Genomic DNA, 26,708 nt, shown 5'->3' on the forward strand with positions numbered 1-26,708 from the left:
ACTCGGCGGAGAGGATCGAGGAATCCGAGGCCGCCCCGCACACGGAGCCGCCGTACCGCACGAGCGTGGCGCGGGCTCCGCGGCCGAATGGCGCGGGGCCGGCCGCATAGGCCGCACCGAGCACGTGCGGGGTGAAGGCCGCCGATCGCCGGGCGGGTGGCGGCAGCCGCCGCCGTTGCCCTTTTAAGAAGGGGGAGGGGATCGGCAGCGCGCCCGCGAGGGGATGAGTCGGCGGCCGCCGAGCGCGCGGCTCCCGCCAGTGGGAACCGAGCCGCAGCGGGGCGGGGGGCGGCCCGAGGACTCAGCCCGGGGGCCCGCGGCCAGCGCCAAGGGCGGGCGGACGGGCAGGGCCGGCTCACCGGCGGAGGAAGACGGCGCCCGCCAACATGGCGCTGTGGCGCGCCCGGGCTGGCGCGAGGAGCCGCCGCCCGCCCACACCGAGGGACCAGCCTCCCGGGGCAGGGGCCGCGGGCTTCGACCCCGTGGCGCGGGGGGAGGGCGGAGCTGCCGCCACCACGGTGGTCAGCGCAGCCCGAGGAGACCGGCCTAGAGGAGGCCGTGGGTGTACCGAGAGTGAAGCAAACGGGGAAGAAAGTTTTATTTTTAGGCTTGAAAAATGGCGGGAACCGCGTCCTTTTTTCAAACTTGGCCTCAGGAGGGGCGGCGGTTGCGCCACCTCCGCCTGCCCCTCCCCCGCTCCGAGCGCCAGGCCGCGCCCGCCCAGGCCCCGGGAGCCCGAGGGGGCTCCGCGCCTTCAAAGGAACTGAGCCCCCTTCGCGCCTGCGGCCCTGCCTCTGCCCGGCGGGAGCAACCCGCGAGGCCTGGCCCGCGGACCCGTCCGCGCCGCTCCCCACCAGCCGGGTCGCGCCGGAGCCCGGCCTGGCCGGCGGCGGCCCCAGCCGGGACTGGCTGCGAGGCTCTTCGGCAGGCCCGGCCTCCGCCCGGCCGCGCATCCCGAGAGGCTGCAAACATGGCTCCCAGCGTTACACAACCCCCGCTCCCTCCCTCGCCGCCGGCCACACGCACACACGCTCCCTCCGGGAGGGAACCCGGGCAGGCGAGCGAGCGAGCGAGCAGCTCGAAGTTTGCTTTTCCCCACCCGCTGCCTTCCCCGGCGGGCGCCAAAGAGTTAATGCCCGCGCGCTCGCTCCCCCCTCCGCGCCCGCCCGCCTTCCCCGTCCGAGCCCGCGAGCTGCGCCCTTCCCCGCGCCGCGGCCGGCGAACCCGCGGCCCGCGCCCCGCAGGTGGCCACCATTACGTGCAAGTCATTGGGGGCGCGGGCACCCGAAGTGGTTCTGCTTACAGCTGCTGGGGTCCTGTTCCTCAGCTCCAGGTGGATCCTCCTCTTCATGTCCATGTTTCCCTCGTCCCCCCTCTTCAAACTTAACTTTCCGCGGCGGGGCGGAGGGGGGAGAGGCGTCCCGGCCTGCGCGGCAAGGGCCGTCGGAGGGGGTCTGCTCGCGGCAGCGGCCAGCAGCGCGGTCCCGTGCGGCGGGCGAGCGGGCGGGCGAGCGGAGCCCCCGGAGCCAAGTTACTCGCGGGAGCGGAGAGAAACCATGGAGGGAAAAGGGGGCTGGAGCGCAGCGTTGGCCTCACTACCGCCGCCCCCGGCCGCGGCCCCGCACTGCGCTTAAACCGGCGACGCGGCGCGGCGGATGCTCGGCTCCACTCGGCCCCGCGCGGCGCCGCTCGGCTCGTCCGCCGCGGCTGCACCAAGCACTGGCGGGGAGGCGCGCGGCGGGAGGGCGGGGCCGGGCGGAGGCCGAGACAGGCGCAGCCGGGGAGCCGAGCGGCTTCCTCCCTCCTCGCCCTCTCCCTGCGGCCGCACGTGGGCGGGCTGATGTAAGACCTTCCCCGCCCGCGGCAGAGCTGAGACCCCTGGCCCCTTCGCCCCCTAACGGGAGGACGCCTCCGGCCTGCGCAGGGACGTGTGCGGGAGAGGGCTGAGGGAGATGCTGTGCGGTTTGGGGAGACCGTGAGGAAAAGTCCGTCTGTAGAAGCCCCCGACGCCCGCGGGGCGCGAGCTGGGAAGACAGCCCCGGGCAGGGACTTTGGGGTTCCCCCTGCCTGCGCCGTCTGGGGAGAACTGCCTGAACCCCGCGTCCCCTTGGTGGAGTGGTGTTGGGAGTGCCATCGAGGACCCGCGTCGGAACGCAGTCGCGGCGCGTGGCACCGGGCGGAGTCGGCTTTCGGGGGACCGTGCCAGTCCGCGGGGACCGGGACACCCTGGGCCGCTTGCCGGAGCCACGGGACAACCGAGCGTCCCCAGGTTCAGGAGACTCTGCCTCGGTTGTTTTAAATATTTTAATATGAGCTAGTGAAGGAACAGTTAGCGTTTCTAATGGGGCCAGTTTTTCCACAGACTTTCATTCCTCAGGGCACCCCGTAGGGTGCGGGAATTCTTGATGGTCTCCATTTGGGTGACGCCTGGCAAGCAGCCTGTGATAGGGTCAGAATCAGAGGGTCCCTCGAGTTAGAACACTAGATCAGGGTGAGAGTTTGCCGATCACTGGGGAATAAGGTTAAGTTCAGCTTAAAATAAGTAAATACAGTGTGTCCAAACAGATACCTTATTTCTAGTGTAGAGGAGAGGCACCAAAGACTAAGAAAGAATTTATTGGAGAAAAACTTAAAGTTAGGAAAGTTTCCTCCTTTCCCTTTTTGCCCTAATAGCAACCAAACAGCCCAAACTTAGTTTTAAATCAATTATATCAGTTTTTTAAATGCTGAATGAATTTACATTCAAAAGAAAAATTTATGGAAGGATTATGGAAAAAGGCCAATACTTTCCAGTCTTTTGCTTGCTGGCTCCTGTTGCATACTTATGAGAAGGGAACTTGGAGAAGGGTGTGCTCTTTATGGTGTTTCAAGGGGTCTATAACTATAGGTTATGGGAACCACAGGGCTATACAATGAAACTTCCCCCCCCCCCCCAAAAAAAAAAAAAAACCACCTGTCCAACTTCTTTTAGGGCTTGGTATATTCTTTTTCATTTAACTCCCAGACAGCTCTGTGAAATAGGTGTTATTTTAATCATTGTACAGATGAATTGAGATTCTGGCAAGTGAGAGTGCCAACAAAAGGTAGAGCTAGGGTTCAGACCCACATGGGTCTGGCTCCAAAGGCTACCATCCTTCCACACTACCAGAAGTCCATCTAGATTGGAGTCTTAGCATGGGATAGGGGGAATGGATACAAAGAGCCTTCAATACCAAACTGCATGCAGGTGTCCTCTCACAGGGAAGGGCGAGGTGCTGAAGGAGCCTTGAACTGTGGTAGGTCCTGTGCTACAGAAACGTGGGGGTGGGGAGATGGTATGGGTCTTAGGAAGGATCAGAGCAAGTCTTGAGACCATGTCCTCTCTTTTATGACCAACTCTAGGGCACGAAGGACTCTTTCCCCCATGGTACATTGCTTACAGGATAAATGTGTATTTTATGAGATTAAGCTACAATGTAATTCATAAACATAGCCACAATGTGCAGCAAATAAAAAGAAAGTGAAAGAGCCAAAGGGGAGACTACAGACAGGGCACTGTGCCTTCTCACACAGCCGGTGCTGGCATGCACCTCTGTGAACAAAGAGCATGTGTTCCAGTGACATGCCTCTTTGTCAGGGGCTTCACTGCCAGAGGCATAAATAACACAGGCAGAACAGGGTGTGTCTCACTGCCCTGCCAACATCTATGGGACTGTCAGTCCACAGGCCTGAAGGGGCTGTTATCACAGGGCCCTGGTTTTAAATATTGCTGTACTTAACATCATTCTGTATATAAGAAAGATAAATATATCTATGTTTGTACATATATATGTATATATATATATATGCACAATTGTATACATATATGAATACATATACATATATCTATATATGTATATAGTTGTATCTAATCTTCAATTACTGATCTTGTCCATGGATTTATTTACTTGAACAAGGGCTGGGAGGGAAGAAGGAAAAGTTCACAGCTTAGTTTGTTAAGGAGACAGAACTTTGGATTTCTTTTTTACTTCCATAGGTGTTAATGATTGTCTGATAAGTAATAAAAACATGAAGTAATGCCAAGCTTTAGCACCCCTTTGAATCTTTTTTTTTAACCCTTTGAATCTTAAAACTTCCCAATAATCTGAATGTGTATCCCAATAAATTTTAAATGTCTGAGAACATTTTGAGCTGGTTTGTAACTCCTTGGACCTGCTCCCCACCTCAAATAATCAGATGACCAGAGCCTTTCACAAACTTTGTGGTTAAAGATGAGAGGCAACAGCCCCCGCCCCATTCAGGCATTGATTCAGGCATTGGTTTAGCTGGCTTTGAAACCAGTTCAACAGAAAGGTTACATTTTCTCTTTAGTAAAGACAACATATGAAACTGAGGTAAGGAAATCATTACTCTTTAAATAGTTAATACCTCCATTCTTCTCTCCTATACAATGTGCATCCATTGGTAAGAATGAATGTCCCCAACTTTCTGGAACACAGTGTGTGTGTGTCTCTGTTATAGCAGTTGAGCAACAAGTGGTAGTCCTTGGAAGATCTAACTTCTCAGCTAGATTGAACTCATACAAATAGTTCTGGGTGATAAGAATAGTGAGGAAGGCCAGCACAGTGGCCTACACCTGTAATCATAGCCATTCAGGAGGCTGAGGCAGGAGGATTACAAGTTTGAGGCCACCCTCAGCAACTTTGAGAGACCATTTCTCAAAATAAAAAAAAGGGCAGTAGCTCAGAGGTAGAGCATCCTGGGTTCAGTTGCCAGTACTGGGAGAGTTTGGGTCATCTTTAGAATATAGTAGATGCTTTGCAAATCTGTGTATAAGGTCCTGGGTTCAGGACCTTAGGTTGAAAATAATGTCATATGTATGTTATCATACAGGCAGTTTAGATTGTTGAGAAAGGGATAGGGAGAGGCAAATAGGTGAAAATGAAGTTCTATTAGTCTCTACAAGTGAAAACAAAAGATGGAGGGGTCAGGTATACAGGCAACTCTGTCCATTAAAGGGTCCCTAGCAAGGGAACCAGGTTCCTTGTTGTTCCATGAAACCAGCTATGGTGCCAGGCTTTCCTGGGGCAGCAAGGCAGAGCTATGACTACCAAGAATTAGGTTTAATATTTATTACGAATAGTCCTTGGGTGCCAGGCTTGGTGTCATGCCTATAATCCCAGCAGCTTGGGGGGCTTAGGCAGGAGGATCACGGAGTTCAAAGCCAGCCTCAGCAATTTAGTGAGGCACTTAGCAACTCAGCGAGACCTTGTCTCTAAATAAAATGTAAAAAAAAAAAGGGCTGGGGATGTGGCTTGGTGGTTAAGCATCCCTGGGTTCAATCCTCAGTACTACTACAACTTCAACAACAAAAACACAGTCCTTGAGCCAAGTACTGTGCTTGAAAATTTGGTGTACATTGCCTCTCAATTAATCCTGGAAACAGCTTCCTGGGATAGGACTTTTTTAGTGTTTAGGAAACCAAGAAGATTTTGCTGAAACTCACATAGCTACTAAGGGTTCACTGTAATTTATTCTCATAACTTTGATCCCCTGCTCCTCACAACTGATTCTGAAAAAAGTTCTACTCTAAGAAGATTTACATGTTCATTATGTGCAAATGATGAAAGGAGCAATAAAAAGCAGACAATAAAATATAAAAATTAAATTTCCACCATTGAGATGTTACCATATTTCTGTGTGTTACTGACCCAGGGACACTTTACCACTGAGCTACATCTCTACCCTTTTGAGACAGGTCTAAGTCATTGAGGCTGGAATTGAACTTGAGATCCTCCTGCCTTCACCTCCTGAGTTGCTGGGATTACAGGAAAAGGCCACTGCACCTGACTATAACCACTGTTGAGGTATAAATATTCTTGCAGCTTTGTACCCCCATACTATGTGAATTTTTTTAATGCTGGGGATCATTGAAGAGATCAAAGTATTTCTGGAAATATTTTTCTGCCTACCATTATGATAAATCTGTATGACTGTAACCATAATGGTTTCCTGGTTTTGGAGGACTCCAGTGAGACAAGAATCCCATTCCATTGTGCACTAGCTGTGTACTTTTGGACAAACCCCATAACCTTTCTGAGTCCCAGGCTGCTCATCTCAGGACTGCCATGAGGTTCAGCCATGATTGTGTGGATGAAGCCTCTCCTTGACCCAGTGCCTGGTACTCTCTGTACTCCAGCCACACTTTACAGGCCTGAGTTCCTCTCCTACCCTGAGCAGTCCCAGAGCTCCCTGGGGACTTTGCCCAGTTACCCTGCCCCTTTGGCTGAGGGAAAAAAGGCTCAACTCAAACTAATGAAAGTTATTTTTTTTTATAAATTAATTTTATTTTATCTTTTACACAAATGGAACACAACTTTTCATTTCTCTGGTTGTACATGGTGAAGAGTCACACCATGTGTGCAATCATACCCATATATAAAGGAAATAATGTCCATTCTACCATCTCCCCCCCCCATACACCCTCCTCTCCTCTCCCTCCCCTCCCTCCCCTTTGCTGAATCCAAAATTCCTTCATTCTTCCCTTGTCCCCCTCCACCAACAATGTAAGTTTTTGACTCTTAAAAGGATCAGCCTCATTTTCGGTTTCACAGAGGCCTTGTGTGCTCTCCCCTGCCCTGCCCCCAGTACTAGGGATTGAACCCAGGACCTTATACACTGAGCTATACCCCTCAGCCCTATTTATTTATTTGTTTATTTGTTTATTTTTTGGTGCTGGGATTTGAAACCAGGAACTCTTAACCCTGAGTTATATCTGAGAGTTTTTTTTTTTTTTCTTTTAAACAGGCTTCTGCTAAATTGCCCAGGTGAGCCTCCAACTTGTGATCTTCCTGTCTCAGCCATGAGTCATTGGGATTACAGGCTTGTGCAACCCTGCCCAGCTCCTTGGTCTCTCTTGAGGAACTTGGAACATACTCCATCCCCTCCTCCATCCTTAGCCAGCATCCCCACCATCTGGACCCTCTCATACCCCACAGGGATTTCCTTGTCCCCTTGGAACTGAGGCTGATCTGAGTCCAGCTTCTGCTGACTAAAGTTGCCATCTGCTCTCCAGCATGCCTGCCTTACCCAGCCCAGCCAGGAGCCCCTTGGCTGGCATGCTCCTCCCTCATTCTGGACCCAGGTGCCACAGAGGTGGTTTACACGGTTCTTAATTTGGTAGTCTCTTGTTTGGTAAAGGTCAAATTCCTGGATACCCTCACATTTCTAACTCTCTGAATATCAGAGCATCCAGGATCCTAGTTTCTTTTTGTACTTATGTGTGCATGTACTATAGCAAAATTGGAAACTATAGTTAAACAAAAGGAAGAAAATAAAAATTTCTGTCCCAGGCTAAGCACTGCTCACATTTTCATTGTCTTATTAATAACAGCTTTCAGAAAGTGTGGGGGGGGACCCACTACAGTAAGTGGTCATATCAGTTATAAGAGACATTCTTGTTTCAGAAGTAATAAGTGAAAAAAGGTGACAGTACATAAGAAATGCTGTATATATGACATTTTTTTCATTTATTTATTTATTGGTACCAGGGATTGAACCCAGGAGTGCTTAACCACTGAACCACATCCCCAGCTCTTTTTATTTTTTATTTTTATTTTTGAGACAGGGTCTCACTAAGTTGCTTAGGGACTCCATAAGTTGCTGAGGCTGGCTTTGAAATCATGATCCTCCTGCCTCAGTCTCCTGAGTTGCCAGGATTACAGGTGTGTACCACAACACCCAGCTTGAAAAAAAAAAATTATCAGTTAATTTTCAACAAGGGTATAAAGATAATTTAATATCAGAAAGAACAGTCATTTCAAAAAACAAATGGTGTTGGGACAGTTGAATATTCACATCCAAAAGAATGAAATTGGCTTCTGTATCTCATACCATTTACAAAGTTTTACTTGGAAAGCACCCAGTATGGTGGCATATTCCTGCAATCTCAGTGACTCAGAAAGCTGAGGCAGGAGGATCATAAGTTCAAGGCTAGCCTCAGCAATTTAATGAGGCTCTAAGAAATTTAGGGAGACCTTGTCTCAGAATAAAAAGTAAAAAGGGCTGGGAATGTGGCTCAGTGGTAAAGCACCTCTGGGCTCAATCCCCAGTACAAAAAAAAAAAAATTACTTAGAATGGATTATAGAGTAAAAAACAGTAAGACTAGGAAGAAAACACAGGAATAAATCTTTGTGACCTTGGATTAGGCAAAACCTTCTTAGATAACAAAAGCACCACAAACTAGAGGAAAATACATAAATTAAACTTCATCAAAATTAAACCTTTTGTGTTTCAAATGACAACCTCAAGCCAGGCATGGCGCCAGTAACTCAGAAGGCTGAGGCAGGAGGATCGAGCCTCAGCAATTTAGTGAAGCCCTGGACAACTTAGGGAGACCCTGTCTCAAAATCAAAATAAAAAAATAAAAATTGGCTGGCAATATTGCTCAGTGGTTAAGTGCCCCTAGATTCAATCCCTGGTAACAAACCAAAAAAAAAAAAGAAAGGAAGGAAGGAAAAAAGGAAGAAAGAAAGAAAAGACAACCTCAAGAAAATGAAAAGAAATGCATGGAATGGGGAAATGTATTTACAGCAGGGCGTGGTGGCACATACCTGTAGTTCCAGCAATTTGGGAGGCTGAGGCAGGGGGAATCCTGAGTTCAAGTTTAGACTCAGCAACTTAGCAACTCAGTAGACCCCATATCTAAATAAAATATGTAAATGCTGGGGATATGATTCACAGGTTAAGTGCCCTTGAGTTCAATCCATGGTACTGGGAAAAAAAAGTATTTACAAATCATGTATCTGACAAAGGACTTGTATTCAGAATATATAAAGAACTATTGCAACTCAGCAATAAAGATACTAATAACCAATTTAAAATGATTAAGATCTTGAGTTCAGGAGTTCAAAACCAGCCAGAACAATACAGTGAAACCCTAAGAACCAGAAGGAAGGAAAAAGAAAAGAAAGAGGGAGAGAGGAAATTTGCAAAGGATTTGAATACACATTTCTCCAAAGTAAGATATATGAATAGTTAATACACATGTGAAAATATGCTCAACATCATGAACCCTTAGGGAAATGCAAATCAAACCCACAAAGAGATACCACCTTGCACCTTTGCACATTGCTCTCGAGAATGTGAAATGGTATAGTTGCTTTGGAAAAGTTTGGCAGTTCCTCAAAAAGTTAAGCATAGAATTACCATATGAGCCAGCAATTTCACTCCTAGAATACATACCCAAGAAAATGAAGCTATGTCTACCCAAAATTTGTACATAAATGCTTATAGCAACATTAATTGTAATGATAATAAAATGAAAACAACCCAAATGCCCATCAACTGATAAGCAAATGTGGTATATCCATACAGTGAAATTTTTGGCCACAAAAATAAATGAAGTATTGACACATGCTACAACCTGGAAGAGCCTTGAAAATATTATGCCAAGTGAAACAAATCCGATACAAAAGGCTACATAGTGTGTGATTGCATTTATATGAAATGTTCAAAATAGGCAAATGCATATAGGTAGTAGTAGATTAGTGGTTGCCAGGGGCTAGGGGAATGGGGACTGACTGCTAAGGATTATGGAATTTTCTTTTCAGGATACTGTAAATGCTCTGGAATTTGGTAGTGGTGATGACTGCCCAGCTCTGCTGATATATTAAAAACACTGAATCGTATACTATAAAAGAATGAATTTATGGCATGTAAATTATATCTCAATGAATCTGTAAAAAAATAAAATAAACCTCTACCAGTTAGGTTCTTTTTTCTTTTCTTTCTTTTTCTTGGGGGAGAGGAGGGGGTACTGAGATTGAACCCAGGGGTGCTTAACCACTAAGTCACATCCCCAGCCCTTTTTAATATTTTATTTAGAGACAGGGTCTTGTGACTTGCTTAGAGCCTTGCTAAGTTGCTGAGGCTGGCTTTGAACTAGAAATCCTCCTGCCTCAGCCTCCTGAGCTGCTGGGATTCAGGTGTGCTCTACCATGCCCAGCTCTCATTTCTTTTTATTAATGAATAGTATTTCAGTGTTTGAATAGGCCACAATTTGTTTATTCATTTTATGCACAAGTCTCCCTGCTGACCAGCGTTGTTTCTGAGCTGAAGCAAATCTTGTGTGTGGTCCTTTAAAATGCACTCAGGGAGCTAGCTGTTTTTGAAACATAGTTGAAAATGGAAAGAAATGGCTTTTTGAAGGACTAACATAATTTACACATATGCTATTAATAGAAATTGGATCAAATATATGCTTACTTAGGTTAAAGCTATTTCAGCACCAAGAGGCCAATTAAAAGACTGTAGCAATAACTCACATGTGAGGTAACTAAAATCTGGGACAAGATTTTTGTAGTAAGAAAGGGTGGGACAAATAAGACTTTTTTTTTTTTTTAAACTGATGAAATCCAGGGTTTCATGCATGCTAGGCAGGCACTGTACCATTGAGCCATATCCCCATTCCTAGGTATTTCATGGGAAGACTTGGTCAGGCTTTGTGACAGACTAAATGTATTGGATAGAGATGCAAGATGAATTGAGTTCTACTTCAAGGAAGATACCTGCCTGTTGAGTCCCTCTTCTCTTCATTGCTTGCAGGCTCTGCCCTGTTATGGAATCAAGGAAATAGGGTTCAGGGGCTAGAAGGGCTTCCAGTCCCACTTTTACCTTACTGATTTTTTTGTTTTGTTTTGTTTTTGTACTGGGAATTGAACCTAGGAGGCTTAACCACAGAGCCAGATCTTCAGTCCTTTTTAATGTTTTATTTAGAGACAGGGTCTTTCTAAGTTTCTGAGGCTGGCTTTGAACTCAAGATCCTCCTGCCTCAGCTGCTGGGATTAGAGGCATGCACACAGTGCCTAGCACCTTCATTTTGCTCCTAGTATCTAAGCTCTAACCATACACAGAAAGTCTCTTTAAAGATATGGTGACATTATCAGAAGAATACAGAATTGCAGCCCAGTTATTTTTCTTTTCTTTTTTTTTTTTTCCTTTTGTAGTACTAGGGGTTGAGCCCAGGGCTGCTCTACTTACTGAGCGACATTCCCAGACATTTTTTCATTTTTTATTTTGAGACAGGATCTTGCTAAATTGCTGAGGCTGGCCTTGAATTTGTGACCATCCTGCCTCAGTCTCCCAAATTACTGGGATTATAGGCATACGCTACTGCACCTGGCAGACTTGTCAATTTTTCACCTTTACTCTTGGAGCCTAAGTCTCTTTATCCCCACTCTATCAGATTGTTTTGAAAATCAGAAGAATTGATTTCAAATTTCTTGTACTGACACATACAAAACTTATAAAATAAGTCACCTGTGGAAGCGGGTAGAGGAAATGGAGAAGAAATTGCTGAGGCTGGCTTTGAACTTGCAATCCTCCCATCTCAGCCTCCCAAACTACTGGGATTATGGGCATATGCCACTGCACCCAGCCAGGGCATAACTTTTTATACTTAAAGTTTTGATTTTTTTTTTTTTTTTATGTTTTGCAGTTCTGGAAATGGAACCCATGGCTTTGCATATTGTGGGCCAGTGCCCTATCACTGAGCTACAGCCGCAGTCCCACTTAAATACTTTTGAACTATATGAACATATTACCTTTTCAAAAAACTTTTTGGACTAAAATCTGAGCAGAAGCTAGGCCTGATGGTGTGTGCCTGTAATCCTCACTTGAAACCAAGAGTTTGAGATCAGCCTGAACAACATCATGAGTTCCCATCTAAAAAATTCCTGAACAGAATAAAATAAAACATGTCTATAAAGGGTTGGGGATAGGCATTCTAGGCTGCCATTAGCCAGGAGGTCTTCTCACTTCAAGATAGCTGAACAGTGGAGGATTATTTCTACTTAATTAAAAAATAAATAAAATAAAAGATCATTTGGGTTACAGCGGGAAAAGATGCACTACAGGATTGAAGAGACTTGAGTCCTGGTCCTGGTGTGGCTGGGTAACTTAGGTGGGTCCCTTCTCTCTGTGTCTTTTGTCAACTGAGGGAACAAGACTGCATGGTCTTTGAGACTCTACCTCCTCAAACTTGCTGGAATATGATGCTAATTTCTAATTTCTAATAGCAGAGGTTGCCACAGTGCATTATCTATAAAGGATCTGCTAGTGGCATTTTTATATATAAGCAAGAGGAAGGCAATGAATAACATGATTATATTTTCATCTGTTGTTTCCTTTGATAAGGAGTGAATACCTGGAGGTGACGAGTCAAATGAAGGGGTGTGCACTTCAGGAAGGGAGCTGATATTTCAGTAGCACCATCGGGGCATCTCAGTGCTGTTTGCTATTCGTAATTGGGTATCAGGTTAAGAATGCATCATCTATGTTAGAAATATGCAGCACTTTACATGGATATCAATGAATAGGATCTCAAAGATTGCATAGTTTCAATTGTCATGAGACTCAAATATGAATTTGGTGCCAAGGAATTCACCTCCTCCCAAGGATCTTCTTTTTTTGTTTTTGTTATCATTTATCTGTGGTGCTGGGGATTGAACTCAGGGCCTCACATATGCTAGGCAAGTGTTCTATTATTGAATTACTGCCCTAGCCTAAATCTTTACTTTATCTATCAGTCCTAGCTTTGCTCTCTAAGGCTTCAAACTGCATCTATATTCACTCTGGCCAAGGCTGTAAACTGCTGATATTCAAGCCACATCTGGACCATATCTTGTTAGCTCCTCAAATTGTTTAAAAACTTCTCAATTTAGTTTCTAACATTAAAACACTATGCATTTTTTTCTTTTGATACTGGGGATCTAACCCAGGGGCACTTTACCACTGATCTACATCTCTAGTCCTTTTTATTTTTTTATTTTGAGATAGAGTTGCATTAAGTTGCTGAGGGTCTTGCTAAGTGGCTGAAGCTGACCTCGAATTGCAATCCTCCTATTGCAGCTTCTCAAAAGTCAGTGAGATTACAGGCATGTACAACTTTTCTTGGCTGAATATATTATTTTTTTACATACTCTAAGTGTCTTCTCTTGAAAAATCTGTCTTGTAATTATCTCCTCAATATGATTCTTCCCTTTATAATTAACAATTCAGTTTTGTTCTAATTGTCTTCTCCCAGGTTCAGCCTATGCTTTGGGAGAGACCGAGTCCACCCTGATTCTAGGATGGCCCACACAAATCAATCATTCATACACACAGTTCATCTCTTCTCACATTTGTTGATTTGGAAGTGAGAACTGTCAGCAGCATTGTGTGGTGCTGGGGATCAATCCCAGAACCTTGTGCATGCCAGGCCTGTGCTCTGCCCCTGAGCCACACCCCCTGTGTTTTTGACAGAGTTTCCTGCAAACAGAATTTAAGATGGAGCTGCAGGCAGGAGATTTACTGAGAAGTGTCCTCAGGGCATATACCTTTGGGGTAGTGAAGAAGACAGTATTAGGCCAGAGTTTAGAAGCTGATCAGAAAAGTAATTGTAGTAGAATTAAAACCAAAGAATTTGGGAGCTGGGATAGTTCCTCAGAGTTTTCCCAGAGTGTAGTGTAGTCCCATATCACCCAGTCACTAGTTTCCATTTGCACCTTGGGAGGGGCTGAAGTAGCTTCCTGAGGCTGAAAGCAGAATATCCCCAGCTGATGACGATGGGTTTGTCTGCAGGGAAGAAAGGATCTGGACCAGACTCACAGTATGAACTATAGCCAATTTAGATTAATAGAGGTTCACAAGGAACTCCTGAAAAAGAAAGCTTCTAGAAGCTCACTTTTGGAAGTTTTGCACAAGGATTCATATAACTCTAGAAATTATTGCCAGCCATCTCAAATTAAAGTCAGCTTTAATGACATTGGTGATCTATTAGAGCCAAATTTTTATTGATCGATTGGTACTAAGGATTGAACCCAGAGTTGGTCTACCTCCCCAGCCCTTTTTAATTTTATTTGTAGTTGGAGCTACATCCCCATCCCTTTTTAATTTTATTTTGAGACACAGTCTTCTGAAATTGCCCAGGCTGGCCTTGAACTTGTGATCCTCCTGCCTCAGTCTCCCAAGTAGCTAGGATTACAGATGTTCATCTCTGCGCCCAGCTACCAGTGAACATATATTTTCACTGATGCAATCTGCCCACATGGAGCTACATTCCCTGTGACAATCTGAGCAGCAGCTGCCTCTCTTTCAGATGGTCACTTGTTTTCAAGGTCACTAGTGCCCACCTGACTTTTAAGGGGCAGTAAGAGAGAATCCTGTAATTAATTAATTAATCCTGTAATTAATCCTGTATTAATCCTGTAATAATAGGAAATTGGTATATAATGTCTATGATGGAAAAAAAAAACCCACCAAGAAATAGCAACAGAAGCATGTGTTTATAAATATGTAGGTAAACACCAGAAGGAAAAGCTAACAGGGTTCACAGTTGTTGCCTTCTGGGGAGTTCTGTCAGGGTGAGTGGGACAAGGAACTGACTGTGAGTGGTGTTTGTGGTTAAGCCTTATGTGCTCGTGGACTTGGAAACGGGTGCATCCCATGTTGAGAACGCATGCTCTAGGCATCACTCATGGCTCTGTGACTCTTCATCTCCTAGATCTCCTGCTGTCTCTGGCCTTTTTTTCTGGGTAGGGATTTCTAAAGTGGCAGGTGAATGATTTTCTTTCTTTCTTTCTTTCTTTCTTTCTTTCTTTCTTTCTTTCTTTCTTTCTTTCTTTCTTCCTTCCTTCCTTCCTTTCTTTTTCTCTTTCTTTCTTCCTTTCTTCCTTCCTTCCTTTCTTCCTTTCTTTCATACTAGAGATTGAACTCAGGGGCACTTTACTACTGAGCCACATCCCAACCCTTTTTATTTTTTATTTTGAGACAGGTCCTTACTAAGTTGCTTAGAGCCTCACTAAGTTGCTGAGACTGGTCTTGAACTCATGATCCTTCTGTCTCAGCCTTCTGAGTGGCTAGGACTACAGGCAAGTGAGGATTATTAGGATTACACCAGGCCAGATGAATTATTTTCTTAAGCTGCTCTTTCTCTCCTAACAAACTCTGGCACTTTCTCCACTTCTGGGAGACTTCTTTCCTTCCTCCTGTTGTCTCCCCTTTGTTACCAGATGTCTATTTCTTCTACAGGATTGTCCTGGGGCTTCCTTGCCCACTCTAACTTATGTAGGTCATGGTCAAAGTCCCTGGGAGATCTAACACTATAAGAAGTCTCAAAAATATATGGAAATGTCTTCCTAGATACTACTTAACAAGAAGAGGGCTGGATCTCTTTCATTTATTCAGTATTATGAACCATTTGTTCCTTTGTCAGAAAAAGGCATTTATTGAGTATCAACCCTGTGCCAAGTTGACACCAAATGCTATCACAGGTCTCAGCTGGGGTTTTGCTCTGTGTGTGTGTGTGTGTGTGTGTGTGTGAGGGAGGGAGGGAGGGAGAGAGAGAGAGAGAGATAGACGGATGAGAGAGAGAGAGAGAGAGAGAGAGAGAGAGAGAGAGAGAGAGAAAGATAGATGGATGCTGGGCTTTAGGGATAATAAGATAATTCTCCTGTTCTTAAGTCATCTTTTGGGGAGACAAGACACATTTATAAAAAGTGATATGTTCTGTAATACCAGGTCTTATGTCAGGGATATGATCTGAGAAAGAAGATGGAAGTACTGTAGGAACTGGAGATGGGGAAGGGCTCAATTCTTCCTGAGGTGTGTTCAGGGTGGGGGGTAGCTGGAGATTTCACAGAAGGGATGTAATTTTAGATGAACTTTGAAGGACAAGTAGTAACATTCCAGACTAGCAGGAAAAATATATCTTAGGTAGAGAGACTAACAAAGGCAGAGTGAAGCAGGGGGTTTTGTTTGTTTTGTTTTATTTTTGTGCTGCTGGTGATGGAACCCAGGGTCTTGTGCATAGCAGGCAAGTGCTCTACTACTGAGATACACCCTCTCCTAGACCAAGGGAAGTAGTTTTAAAGGAAACAAGGAAATGTTTCCTCACTTTCAGAAGTGTAGCTATGGAGCCAGGCACGGTGGTGCACGCCCATATCCCAGCAGTTCAGGAGGCTGAGGCAGGAGGATCACCAGTTGAAAGCCAGCCTCAGCAAAAGTGAGGCACTAAGCAACTCAGTGAGACCCTGTCTCTAAATAAATACAAAATAGGGCTGGGGATGTGACTCAGTGTTTAAGTGTCCCTGAGTTCAATCCCCGCTACCCCCTCCAAAAAAAAAAAAAAAGTGAAGCTATAGGAAAACCTGGCATCCAGGACTTCCAAAATTAGAGAACCTTCAAAAAGCTTCTATTCTAGATGGAAGAATATCCTATGAGATACAATGTTTTGCTTTTTGTGTATGTGGTAAAATTCACATAACCATTTCAAAATATACAATTCAGTGGCATTAAGAACCTTCAGGGTGGGGCTGGGGATGTGGCTCAAGCAGTAGTGCGCTCCCCCGGAATGGGTGCGGCCCGGGTTCGATCCTCAGCACCACATACAAACAAAGATGTTGTGTCTGCCGAAAACTAAAATGTAAATAAAATATTAAAAAAAAAAAAGAACCTTCAGGGTGTTGTGCAAACATCACTGTTACCTAGTTCCAGAACATTTTTACCATCACAAAAGGAATCCCTGTGTTCATGAAGGAGTGACTTTATAGTCTGGCTTCCCCAGCCCCTGTCAAAATCACTAATCTGTTTCTGTCATATGGATTTGCTTATTTTGGACATTTCATAAAAGTGGAATTACACAATGTGTAGTCTTTTGACACTGAAAGTTGAATAACATCTTTTATTTTCAGTGCTGGGGATGGAACTGTGGGTCTTGTCTATCTCAGGCAAGCACTCTTCCCAGCTCCTTTAATATTATTATGAAAATACTTTTGAACTTACAGACATGTTGAGAATATCAAGATCCCCAAGAGATACACAGATTTTATTTGAGAACTGCTGGTTTAGGTCATTCAAGGCACATAGCTCCTCATGTTCCGGTGTCCAACCTGAGTCCTCCTTATATTAGTCTCTCATCTCTGGTGAAGAGAAAGTCACCCATTTCTACAAACTTAATTAATCCTACAAAATTAATCCTACAATGAGGCCAGAATTATAAATTGTCCAAAGGAATCGAATAACCAAATAGTGACACATTTTTAATAATAAATCTGAATATGTTTTTTTAAAGTTGTAACACAAATTTATTTCCAATGAAATTCTGATCACTATCTGCTGCCATCATTACATTTTTATAATCACAATAATTCCCTTTTCCCTATGATGAGAGTCATCATGTACTTCTGAATACCAAGCAGCAGCCCATGCCATCAATTGCTAACCCCTTTCTCTACTAATGATCACAGCTTATTTTATTCTTCAAGTATTCTTCTCTTCTATAATTAGCATGCTTATTATACAGCATATTCAAATGTTAATGTGCACACTGTACTGATGCTACTGTGAGACTCATTTTGCTCAGGAGCTAAAATTATGTTGCCATTCTGCTTGGTGCTAGGGGTTCTGTGCCTGAAACCTGTTTGCCACATGCAAGGAGCCAAGGTTATTTAATTAGGACGCTGAGCTAGAATGAGAAGGGTCTGACATTCACATAGAACCTGTAAACTAAGGGGGTCAGCAAGCATAGGGTCTACACATTTTGAATCAGCTCTCTATCACTCTGCAGGCAAGCTGCATTTCAGCAGGCTGGCTTGGGGGCATGTTTGACATTGGCCCTCCAGGGTCTCTACTAAACTCTGCTTTTCAGATTAGGCCATCAGAAATCAGAGATTCTGATTGTTGGAAATATTTTTCTGGAACTGAGCCGAAATCTGCTCAAGTTTTCACTTGTTTTGTTCTAGCTTCTAGAGCTCTGGGACTGCCAGGGCTCCAGACAAAGGACTGTTTCACCGTCTCTCTGCTCACTTGTTTCAGGTCCTTATATAGTAGATTATCATTCCTTTCACCATGGTGAAGTCCCCTCAGTCAGAGTTTGTCAATGCTCCCACTTATTAAAAAAAAAAAAGGCCCAAAACGAGAATCCAGGTGTGGTCTGCTCCATGTGAAAGTGAGTGGGCCAGCCAGATCCTGGTTGGATGCTGTTCTGTTGGTAATCCAAACACGTAATAACTTGCTATGACCAGTTGAAACCACCACCAAGTGTTCTAAATCATATATCACCACTTGGACCAAAAACCAGATTAGAAATTTGTCATCATATTATTGTGTTAAATCTGACCCAGTGCTTTGGCCTGTTAAGTTTTTCAATCCCAAATCCACCTTTTCCATCTACAAATGTCATCAATATTGCCATTTTTATATAAATCAGAGTTCAAAACTCCTGAAAGAAAAGGCTTCAGAGGATGGAAACTTTCTCCTTCTACCAGAAAGCTCAAATCAAATGCTGCTCAAATGCTGCTCTAATTGAGACACTGGGTAGTTTCAGGAAATCATCTCCACACACACACACACACACCACCCCAATACACACACACACCTCTATCTTAACTGTCCTTCCCATCCTTTAACTCAGGTTCTCAGAGAGAAAAAAGAATATTCCAGGTTTGTAACTGGCTGGCCACAGGAGCCAGGAAAAGAGCAGGGACAGGGAATAAAGTCTCCTGCAGCTAAACATGGCAGCTCGGGAGACAGTGGAGGTACTTTATGGAGGCTACACACCTGCCCATATTGGGAAATAGCTGGGTTATGGGAAGATAGTCCAGGTTCTGATGTGATTTCAGAGAGGAAGTCAATAGCCTGGAAATACAGCCAAAGTTGGAAGGTGGAAGGTAGCCAATTAGTGCGTCAAACTGGAGGGAGGAGGCAGAGAAGGGCAGGGGTAAGGTTCATCAGGAGAATAAAGCCAGAAACGAGCATGTGAGACAGAAACTGGGATGAGAAGTGGGCTCCAGAGCTGCAGAGTCTAATATGGTAGCCACCAGCTACAGTGACTATTTAAACTTAAGTGAGGACTGAGGGTATAGCTCCTTGGCAGAGCGCTTGCCTAGCATGTGCAAGGCCCCAGGTTCCATGTCCAGCACGGCAAGGTAGTAATAAATAATGAGCTTATTTAAAGCAAAATAAGATACGAAGTTCTCAGTCACATTAGCCACCCACTGAATGCCAAGTAGCCATGTGCAACTAGTGTCTACTCTGGATAGTACAGAATATTTCTGTCATTCCATAAAGTTCTGTTGGACAGTATTGCTCTAAAGCATTCTAGAAAAAAGGCCAAACTAGGTAGGATATCACTTTAATGTGCTTATTTTTCCTTTTCTTTATTCCAAGACCGAGCTCAATTCTTCAGGGGACTCTTGCTATAAGAGCAGAACATTCTGAGTTAACACAATTATTAGTGATGATACTTGAACTGAGATAGGACTTCCTGTGGAGATCCTAGCACAGCCATTCTTCCATCCTTAACCTTCCTCCATTTGGGGACGGCATCCTCCTCAGCAAAGTAATAAATTTTGGGGTTAAGATTGTAGAGCAGGATGGGGGTGGGGCAGAACTGGCCAAGCCAGACGGATCTGATGCATCCACCTGCCTTTCTTAGCTATAAATGCTTTGTAATAATAGCTTTGACCTACCATCCACAGCCATTATATAGGCTACCTTGGGCAGGCAGTGAAGAAGTTAAAATCAAGGTCTGATTTATTTGATACAAGGTATCCTGGCATCATACCTGTGGGCCCTTACTAAATTTCCAGTCTGCCTTCTTTCTCTTTTAATTTCCTGTCTCAGAAGTTCTTAGAATTTCTAATAAGATCTCCCAGTTCAACCTTCTAAATCTCTCTAGAATTTCTCCCTTCAAGGCCTTCAGTTTATTTCTCATCTTTTTCTTCCCACCCAGCCCCCATACTGCCACCTCAATGCTGTAAAAGCCTTACCTGCCCATGACATTCTTCTCCCTAAACCCTTCAGGGGCTCCTCGTGACATCACAAAGGCCAGGATCCTCAGTCTCCAACTTCCTCTCCTGGTCCAGGTCTTTGCACTCACTACCTGATATGTAGTAGACACTGGCCTCATTGGCCCTCACTCCAGAACCAAGATGTCCTTCCCTGTCTCTGTGCCTTTGTACAGCTCACTCTGTCTGAAATGCCCCTCCCCCTTTATTCCCTTCTTTCCTTCCTTTCTCGTTTATTTTGAGACAGGGTCTCACTAAATTGCTGAGACTTGCGATCCTCCTGCCTCAGCCTCGCAAGCAGGTAGGATGACAGGTGTGCGCCACTGCGCAGCTCTACAGTGAGTTTCTATGCTCCAATTAAGGTCCAGGTTAAGTTTTGTCTCTTCTGAAAAGCCTTCCCTGAGCCCTCAGACAGATTTCAGCAATCTATCTGCTGCCCCCAAAGACTGCAGGCTTTGGTTGTCACGTATCCTGTGTATGACACTCATGGGTCTGTTTCTCCCAGTAAACTTGTGAGGTCTCAAGGGTGGGCAGCACGTCTGACTCATCTCTCATTCCCTGCGACTAACACAGGACCTTAAGTCATAATCCACACTTGCTAAATGCCCAGTCGCATGAACAACCATCTGTACCATTCTGAGCTTGCACTGTGACTGCCCTGGGAGGCTATGAGAATCCTCTGTGTGGCTTGCTGTTGCCGTGCTCCTTGGGTTCACCCACACCGATGGAGACCCATGGACCAGTGGCCCTGGTGGTTGAGGATGTGGGCAAGAGCAAGAGGCCTGCAGCTGTAACTGCTGAAAGCCTCTCTGTCTGGTAGCTGTCGCTCTGCAGACAGCACAGCCAGCACAAGCCCATTCCTTGTCCTTCGTGGAACAACACTGGACCCCTTGAAGAAGGGACATCTGTGGGTACCTTTGTAGGGAATTATGGGCAAGGGGGAGAAACTCTTAGTGGAACAGGGAGGGATAAAACATTGCTCCTCTTACACAGCAAGGGGTGCCCCTGGCTAGGGACTGTGGGAGCTCATGGCAACACTTTCTATTTTATTTTTTAATAAAATACTTAAATCAGAAACCTATTCTAGTAAACTGAGTCTGTAGTAGGAGTTCAATCATCTCTTTGGAAATTTGACTAGATGACATTAAAGATTTCTCAAAATCTATGAAATTTGGTATTTACTGTGTCTCAAGTTCATGTAACTCTAGAAATGCTCAGTTTACAAGTAATTTCAAAAAAAAAAAAAAAAAAAGAGAGAGAGAGAAAAGAAAGAAAGCTATATCCTAGCTGGATGTGGTAGAACATACCTCAGTCCCAGGAACACACCTTAATCCCAGGAACATGCCCTTAATCCCTATTGGGAGGCTGAAGCAGGAGGATCACAAATTATAGTCTAGCCTGGCCAATTTAACAAGACCTTGTCTCAAAAAAAAAAAAAAAAAAGAGGCGCTGGGGATGTAGCTCAGTGATAGAGCTCCCCTGGGTTCAATCCTCAGTACCACAGACTACCACAAGAACACCCGCAACAAAACAGCACTCCTTCCCAGCCCCACATCCACATCTGGCTAGCTTACTGAAGAGTCTCAAGTCTGTTATTTACTTATTCTACCACACACTTATTTATCTAGTTTTCCGACTCCTACTACCCACAGCACGGCCACCCTACCACTTGATCAGTTGTTCCTCTCCTCTATCAATGAAATAAGAATTTACAGCTAGAGGAGTAATTTCTACATCAGATGGAAAGCAGACTGTCACCATGCATTATTGAAATCTTAATTTAGTTTCCATTACATGGGAATTAAACCTACTGGATTAACGGAGTTTCACTCTGCTCATCCCTTCTGAGAGATGGATAGACCCAATAGGGTGTCATATTTAATACTGGATATGAGAAGGGAGTTCTGTTTCCCTCCTTAGTCATGGGGATTGGACCCAGGGTGTAGCTCTACCCTGAGCTATATCCCAAACCCTTTAAAATTTTTTTTTTAATTAAAAAAAACAAAACCTTTTTAATGCAGGGTCTTGTTACATTTTTCAGCCCAGCCTCAAAATTGTGATCCTCTTGCCTCAGCCTTCCAAGTAGCTGGGATTATAGGCAAGTACCACCACGCCCAGCAAGAAGAAAGTTTTTATGGGTAGGTGCATGATTTCCTGGAAGAGACAGTCTGCCTTGGCTCTATGGACCAAGTTATTTAGGATCGGTCTGAAAGAATTCTCCCCAGCTTGTTTTGCATAAGAACAAAGTACTATGCATCCATCTGCACTGGATAAAACCAGAAGTTAGTAGTAGCATGGTGGAAATAGAAACCCTATCTTCTGATTCAAGAGTCCAGTCTCTATCCACTATACTACATACTCCTGGAGTGATAATTGCTCCTATTAATATTCCCTGAGAAGTGAAATGCAGTCTCCGAGTTGTATATCAATTATGATATACAACGTCTTATTTTTGTTTCATCAAGAAGATAGAAGAATTATAAGTAGTGCTAGGTATTCCTGGCAGTCTTTGAGGATGGCTATTCTGTCTGGGCTTGTTTTAATTTCTCTCTTGATTAAAGAACATCCTGACATTTAAACATAAGAATAAGATGTGCTTCTGGCTGATGGGGGACCCTCATTACAAAGTCTGGGTAGGCCTGCCACCTCCTTCTCTTTCGGTGGAGCATGAATCTAGATGACTTCCACATGGGTGTCTACCATGGCTGAGCAAAGCTGACTTCTTTAGAGTAAGACGAGAATGCTGGACTGGGATGGTGGCTCAGTGGCAGAGTGCTTGCCTCACATGTATGAGGCCCTGGGTTCGATCCTCAGCACCACATAAAATAAAGGTATTGTGTCCATTTACAACTAAAAAAAAAAAAAAAAAGATCAGGGCTGGGGATGTGGCTCAAGCGGTAGCATGCTCACCTGGCATGTGTGCGGCCCGGGTTCAATCCTTAGCACCACATACAAAGATGTTGTGTCCGCCGAAAACTAAAAAATAAATATTAAAAAAAATTCTCTCTTTAAAAAAAAAAAAAGAAGAACCAGTAGTTTTTTTTTTTTTTTTTTTTTAAAAAGAGTGCTGACAATAAAGGGTGGCAATTGGAACACAGATAAACACAAAGGGATTCTTCATCCTCACATTGAATTTTCCCATGCTATTTACTGATAAAACCAGATCAGATCAGATCCTGAACTCCGGCTGGCAAAGGTACTCCCAGATGCTTAGGAAATATCAGGCCAGAAAGACCTAGTAATGTATTTCCTGCCTACTAAAAAGTCATTCCTTTCTCTTCCCTTCCCGGCCTGGCTAAAAATATAATCAAAGTGTCACACACACCACACACAAAAAAATCACAAAATGCAAACCCCTATTAACATTTGTTAAGCAGATTGTGATGGAATATTAATTAGCAAAGTGTTTGGTATGCAAACATCCTCAGGGCTTAACTTACTCACAGGAGGACTTGGGAGGAGGGGGACAGAGAATATCAGAGAATCAGGGAGCAAGGCAGGCTGCTTCCAAGGGAAAGTGCTGGAGCCAGAGCTCACCATGAAGTCGACAGGTCAGACTGATGCAATTGCCATTCAGATCCACCTAGTGGCAGCAAGCAGTTCTAGCCACCCATACCTCAGTTGGTTTAGGCAATGAGTGCATACTGAATGTATATCATGTACCATGTTCCAGACCCCGGCAAGCACCGGGAGCTGAACCATTCAGAAACTTGCTATTTGCCAGTGGCAGACCCTTTGAAGCAGGCTCTGGGCTAGTTTATTCTGACTCTAAACTCCAAGACCAGGGGACAGAATCTGCTAGAAGAAGGATGCTGAAGTTTCCAGCCAAACAAGCCTATACATCATGTTAGGTTCTAAGACATACTATATACAGGGAAGTTAAAATTCCAAGGGATGAAGAAATTAACTAAAATAAGAGAGGCAAGTTTTCAATAAGAGCCCTAGCAGAGAGTAGCTGATATGTATAGGAGGGGGTTGGTGGTAGACCAGGGAGTGAGTTGTCTTTTACTGTGTCCCTTCCAACTATAAACCAGCCTCACAAGGAAAGTTTGGTTTTAGGGTAGATTTGGACATGAATAGAAATTATTGTGAAAATAAAGTAATTCATTGATTAGTTACATATGTCTGTGTTTCCCAGAATGTGCAATGTATACCATACCATACAATGTATACTTTAGATGAAATATATTTTATTTTAACATGTCTTAGAGTAAATATAATTTGTTATACTACAGACCTGTGATTTTCCAGATGATGTTACTGGTTGTCTATTTATATGTGGACATAAAATTTCATTTTAAATGTTCATAGTAAAAATGAGTTTATTTAAAGAAAAATACTAAGTAATGGCAAAAATCACAGAGATGGCATGCAAATAATCAGAAAGTTTGGGAACAGCTTCACTAAGCCAGGGGAGGAGGTGGACTAACTTGCAGACACATGAGTTTGGAATGTCAGACAGGCAAAGAGAAAACAGAACTGTCAGGGGATCTGGGTTCCAGTTCCAACAACCATTAAGCCTATGTGACATTTCTCTCTCTCTCTCTCTCTCTTGTCTCTATTTCCTTCTCTATAAAAATAGCTCTAATGTTCTGCTTGGTTTTGTGATTAGGTGTTATTAGTACTGAGATTATGAACAACCAGAACATCTTGCACAGTAAGGTACTGTGCTGGATGCTTTCCATAAGTCACTCTATTAATTGGCCTAAGAGTCTTAACAGGTAGGTATTAAAATGCCCATTCAGTTATAAGGCAGTAGAACCAGTGTTTGTTTCCCTTAGCCTTGCTGTTTCCTGGTAGTTAATTCCTATTCACCCCGCAAAACTATGATCAAGATCATCTCCTCCAGGGAGGTTTCTTTGACCCCATCCTGTTTTCTTGCTTAGATGTCCCTCTCCTCTGTTTTCCCTCAATTTCTTTCTTTTTTAAAATCTTTTACTGGGAATTGAACCCAGGGCTGCTACATCCCCAGTCCTTTTTATTTTTTTATTTTGAGATAGGTTCTTGCTAAATTGCTGAGGCTGGCCTCAAACTTGCAATCCTCCTGCCTCAGCCTCCGGAGTGACTGGGATTACAAGCATGGGCTACCACACCCAGCTGCATTCCCTCAATTTTCTATGTGTGGTTTTTATATCTGTCTTTGGGTTTTCAACCCCCTACATAGTAGGTAGTCAGCAAATGATTGCAGAAAATAGGAGAGCATGAAGGAGAGGGAGAAAGGAAAGGAGGGAGAGAGGAATGGGAAAGAAAATACGTTGCACCCTTCTGTTTTTTAATACTAAAGGAATGAGAAGTATGGGAGCAACTTGGTTGAGCATATGACCTCTCAATCAAAATTGTCCAGCCTTGCCCCTTACTAGGGGTGTGACTTAGGGCACAGGTTTAATTCTTGTACTTTAGTGGCTTCCTCCATAAAATAGAAATCTCCAAATTGCCTGCCTTAAAGGATGTACAGGCCGTCTACAATCACGTTCTGGGGAAATCCACGTTCTCTTCCCAAATCCACGTTCTCTGCCCAAATCCACCTCCACTGGGCTTCTATCTCCAAAATATACTGTCTGAATCCCGTGAGAACTCAAGGGGAACTCAGGCAGCAGGATACGCCCTATTCCCAGCAGGAATAATCTTAAACCTTAAACCTGGAACCTAAACTGGGAACGCCCTAAACACGATTATCTTAAAACCGGGAACACCCTAATCTGCCTTGGTCCTTGAGCAAGGTCACGTACATTCAATGTCACTGCAATATGGGGTACGCTGGCAAGGAAATTGTCATACCTACTTGGCTAATGGCTCCCAGCAAAAGTGAAAAAAAACACAAAGTGAAAAAGATAAGACTCTTATATGCATATAGAACTCCTTCATCTTCCCAATTCTAGTTGTTAACTAATTCAGGGTCATTCCAAGTGGATATGGATAAAGAGAATTATTGTCACAGGATGTGAAATAATATCCTCATCTTTCCAATTCCATGGCAGCATCAATTCCTCCATCTCCACCTTCAGAACATTTAGAGATATTTATATTAAAATTATCACCGTGTGTTATATTCCAAATCCAAATTTACTTAGCAAAGGGGTTGACAAACATAAATGTTCAATCAATGTTTCATTGAATTAATATAACATAAAAGATGTGTATCTATGAGCAATAAAAATACTGCTGGGCGCAGTGGCTCTGGAGGCTGAGACAGGAGGATCACAAATTCAAGGTCAGCCTCAGCAACTTACACCCTGTCTTAAAATTAAAAATAAATAAATTATTAAAAACTATAGCTGGAGTTGTAGCTCAGGGGCAGAGCACTTGCTTAGCCTGTGTGAGGCACTGGGTTTGATCCTTTGCACCACGAATAAATAAATAAATAAAATAAAGGTATGCTGTTCCTCTACAACTACAAAACAACAAAAATAAAAACTAAAGGACTGGGGATGTGGCTCAGTAGTAAAAGAACCTCTGCTTACAATCCCCAGCAACCCCCCTCCAAAATATATATTTTGTGCTATTTGCCATAAAAGAGGCTCAAATAAATATTATCTTAACTCAGAGAGATCGTGTGAGGCAAGAAAAGGCAGTAGAAAATAATGGTTAAATCTATGAACTTTAGAGTGAGACAGTCTTGGTTTTTAAACCCTAACTCTGTCACTATGCACTTTTGGGATTGGGGAATGTCACCTAACCTCTTTAAACTGCAGATGCCCTGCCAGTGGAATGCGGACAACACTGGTTGAACGAACTCAGGGAGGCAATGCATGTTAAGTGCTGGGTGCTCACCCCGAGTCTGTGGAGTGGCTGACGTCTCATCATCTCATCATCTCTCCTCCAGCATAATCAAAGGCTTTGTGATGGCAAGGCTTGCTGCCTGGATGGCCAGGTACAGAGAAGGGCACTGAACAACTAGGAGG

General features: G+C 44.1%; 1 protein-coding gene and 1 long non-coding RNA gene across 5 annotated transcripts in view; one reads left to right on the forward strand and one right to left on the reverse strand.

Annotated features, from left to right (window-relative positions):
• The window catches only part of Anp32b (acidic nuclear phosphoprotein 32 family member B), a 26,042-nt gene extending 24,339 nt beyond the window's left edge, over positions 1–1,703 (reverse strand). For 3 of the 4 annotated variants that reach the window (XM_058578133.1, XM_058578131.1, XM_058578132.1), the window contains exon 1: positions 1,304–1,703. In XM_058578133.1, coding sequence (XP_058434116.1) covers positions 1,304–1,357 — 54 coding nt within the window. In that variant the 5' untranslated portion in view covers positions 1,358–1,703. The remainder of the gene's footprint in view (positions 1–1,303) is intronic. The other variant, XM_046457215.2, reaches the window with a different exon arrangement.
• Positions 1,186–7,336, forward strand: LOC124101424 (uncharacterized). The gene is made up of 3 exons (XR_006854601.2): positions 1,186–1,333; positions 5,738–5,846; positions 6,787–7,336. It is a non-coding gene; the product is annotated as an uncharacterized LOC124101424 (long non-coding RNA).
• Positions 7,337–26,708: the final 19,372 nt, after the last annotated feature.

This window comes from Marmota monax, unplaced genomic scaffold, assembly GCF_021218885.2.
Source record: "Marmota monax isolate L192 unplaced genomic scaffold, Marmota_monax_Labrador192_F-V1.1 WCK01_AAM20220418_F8-fsc00069, whole genome shotgun sequence".
Classification (NCBI taxonomy): domain Eukaryota; kingdom Metazoa; phylum Chordata; class Mammalia; order Rodentia; family Sciuridae; genus Marmota; species Marmota monax.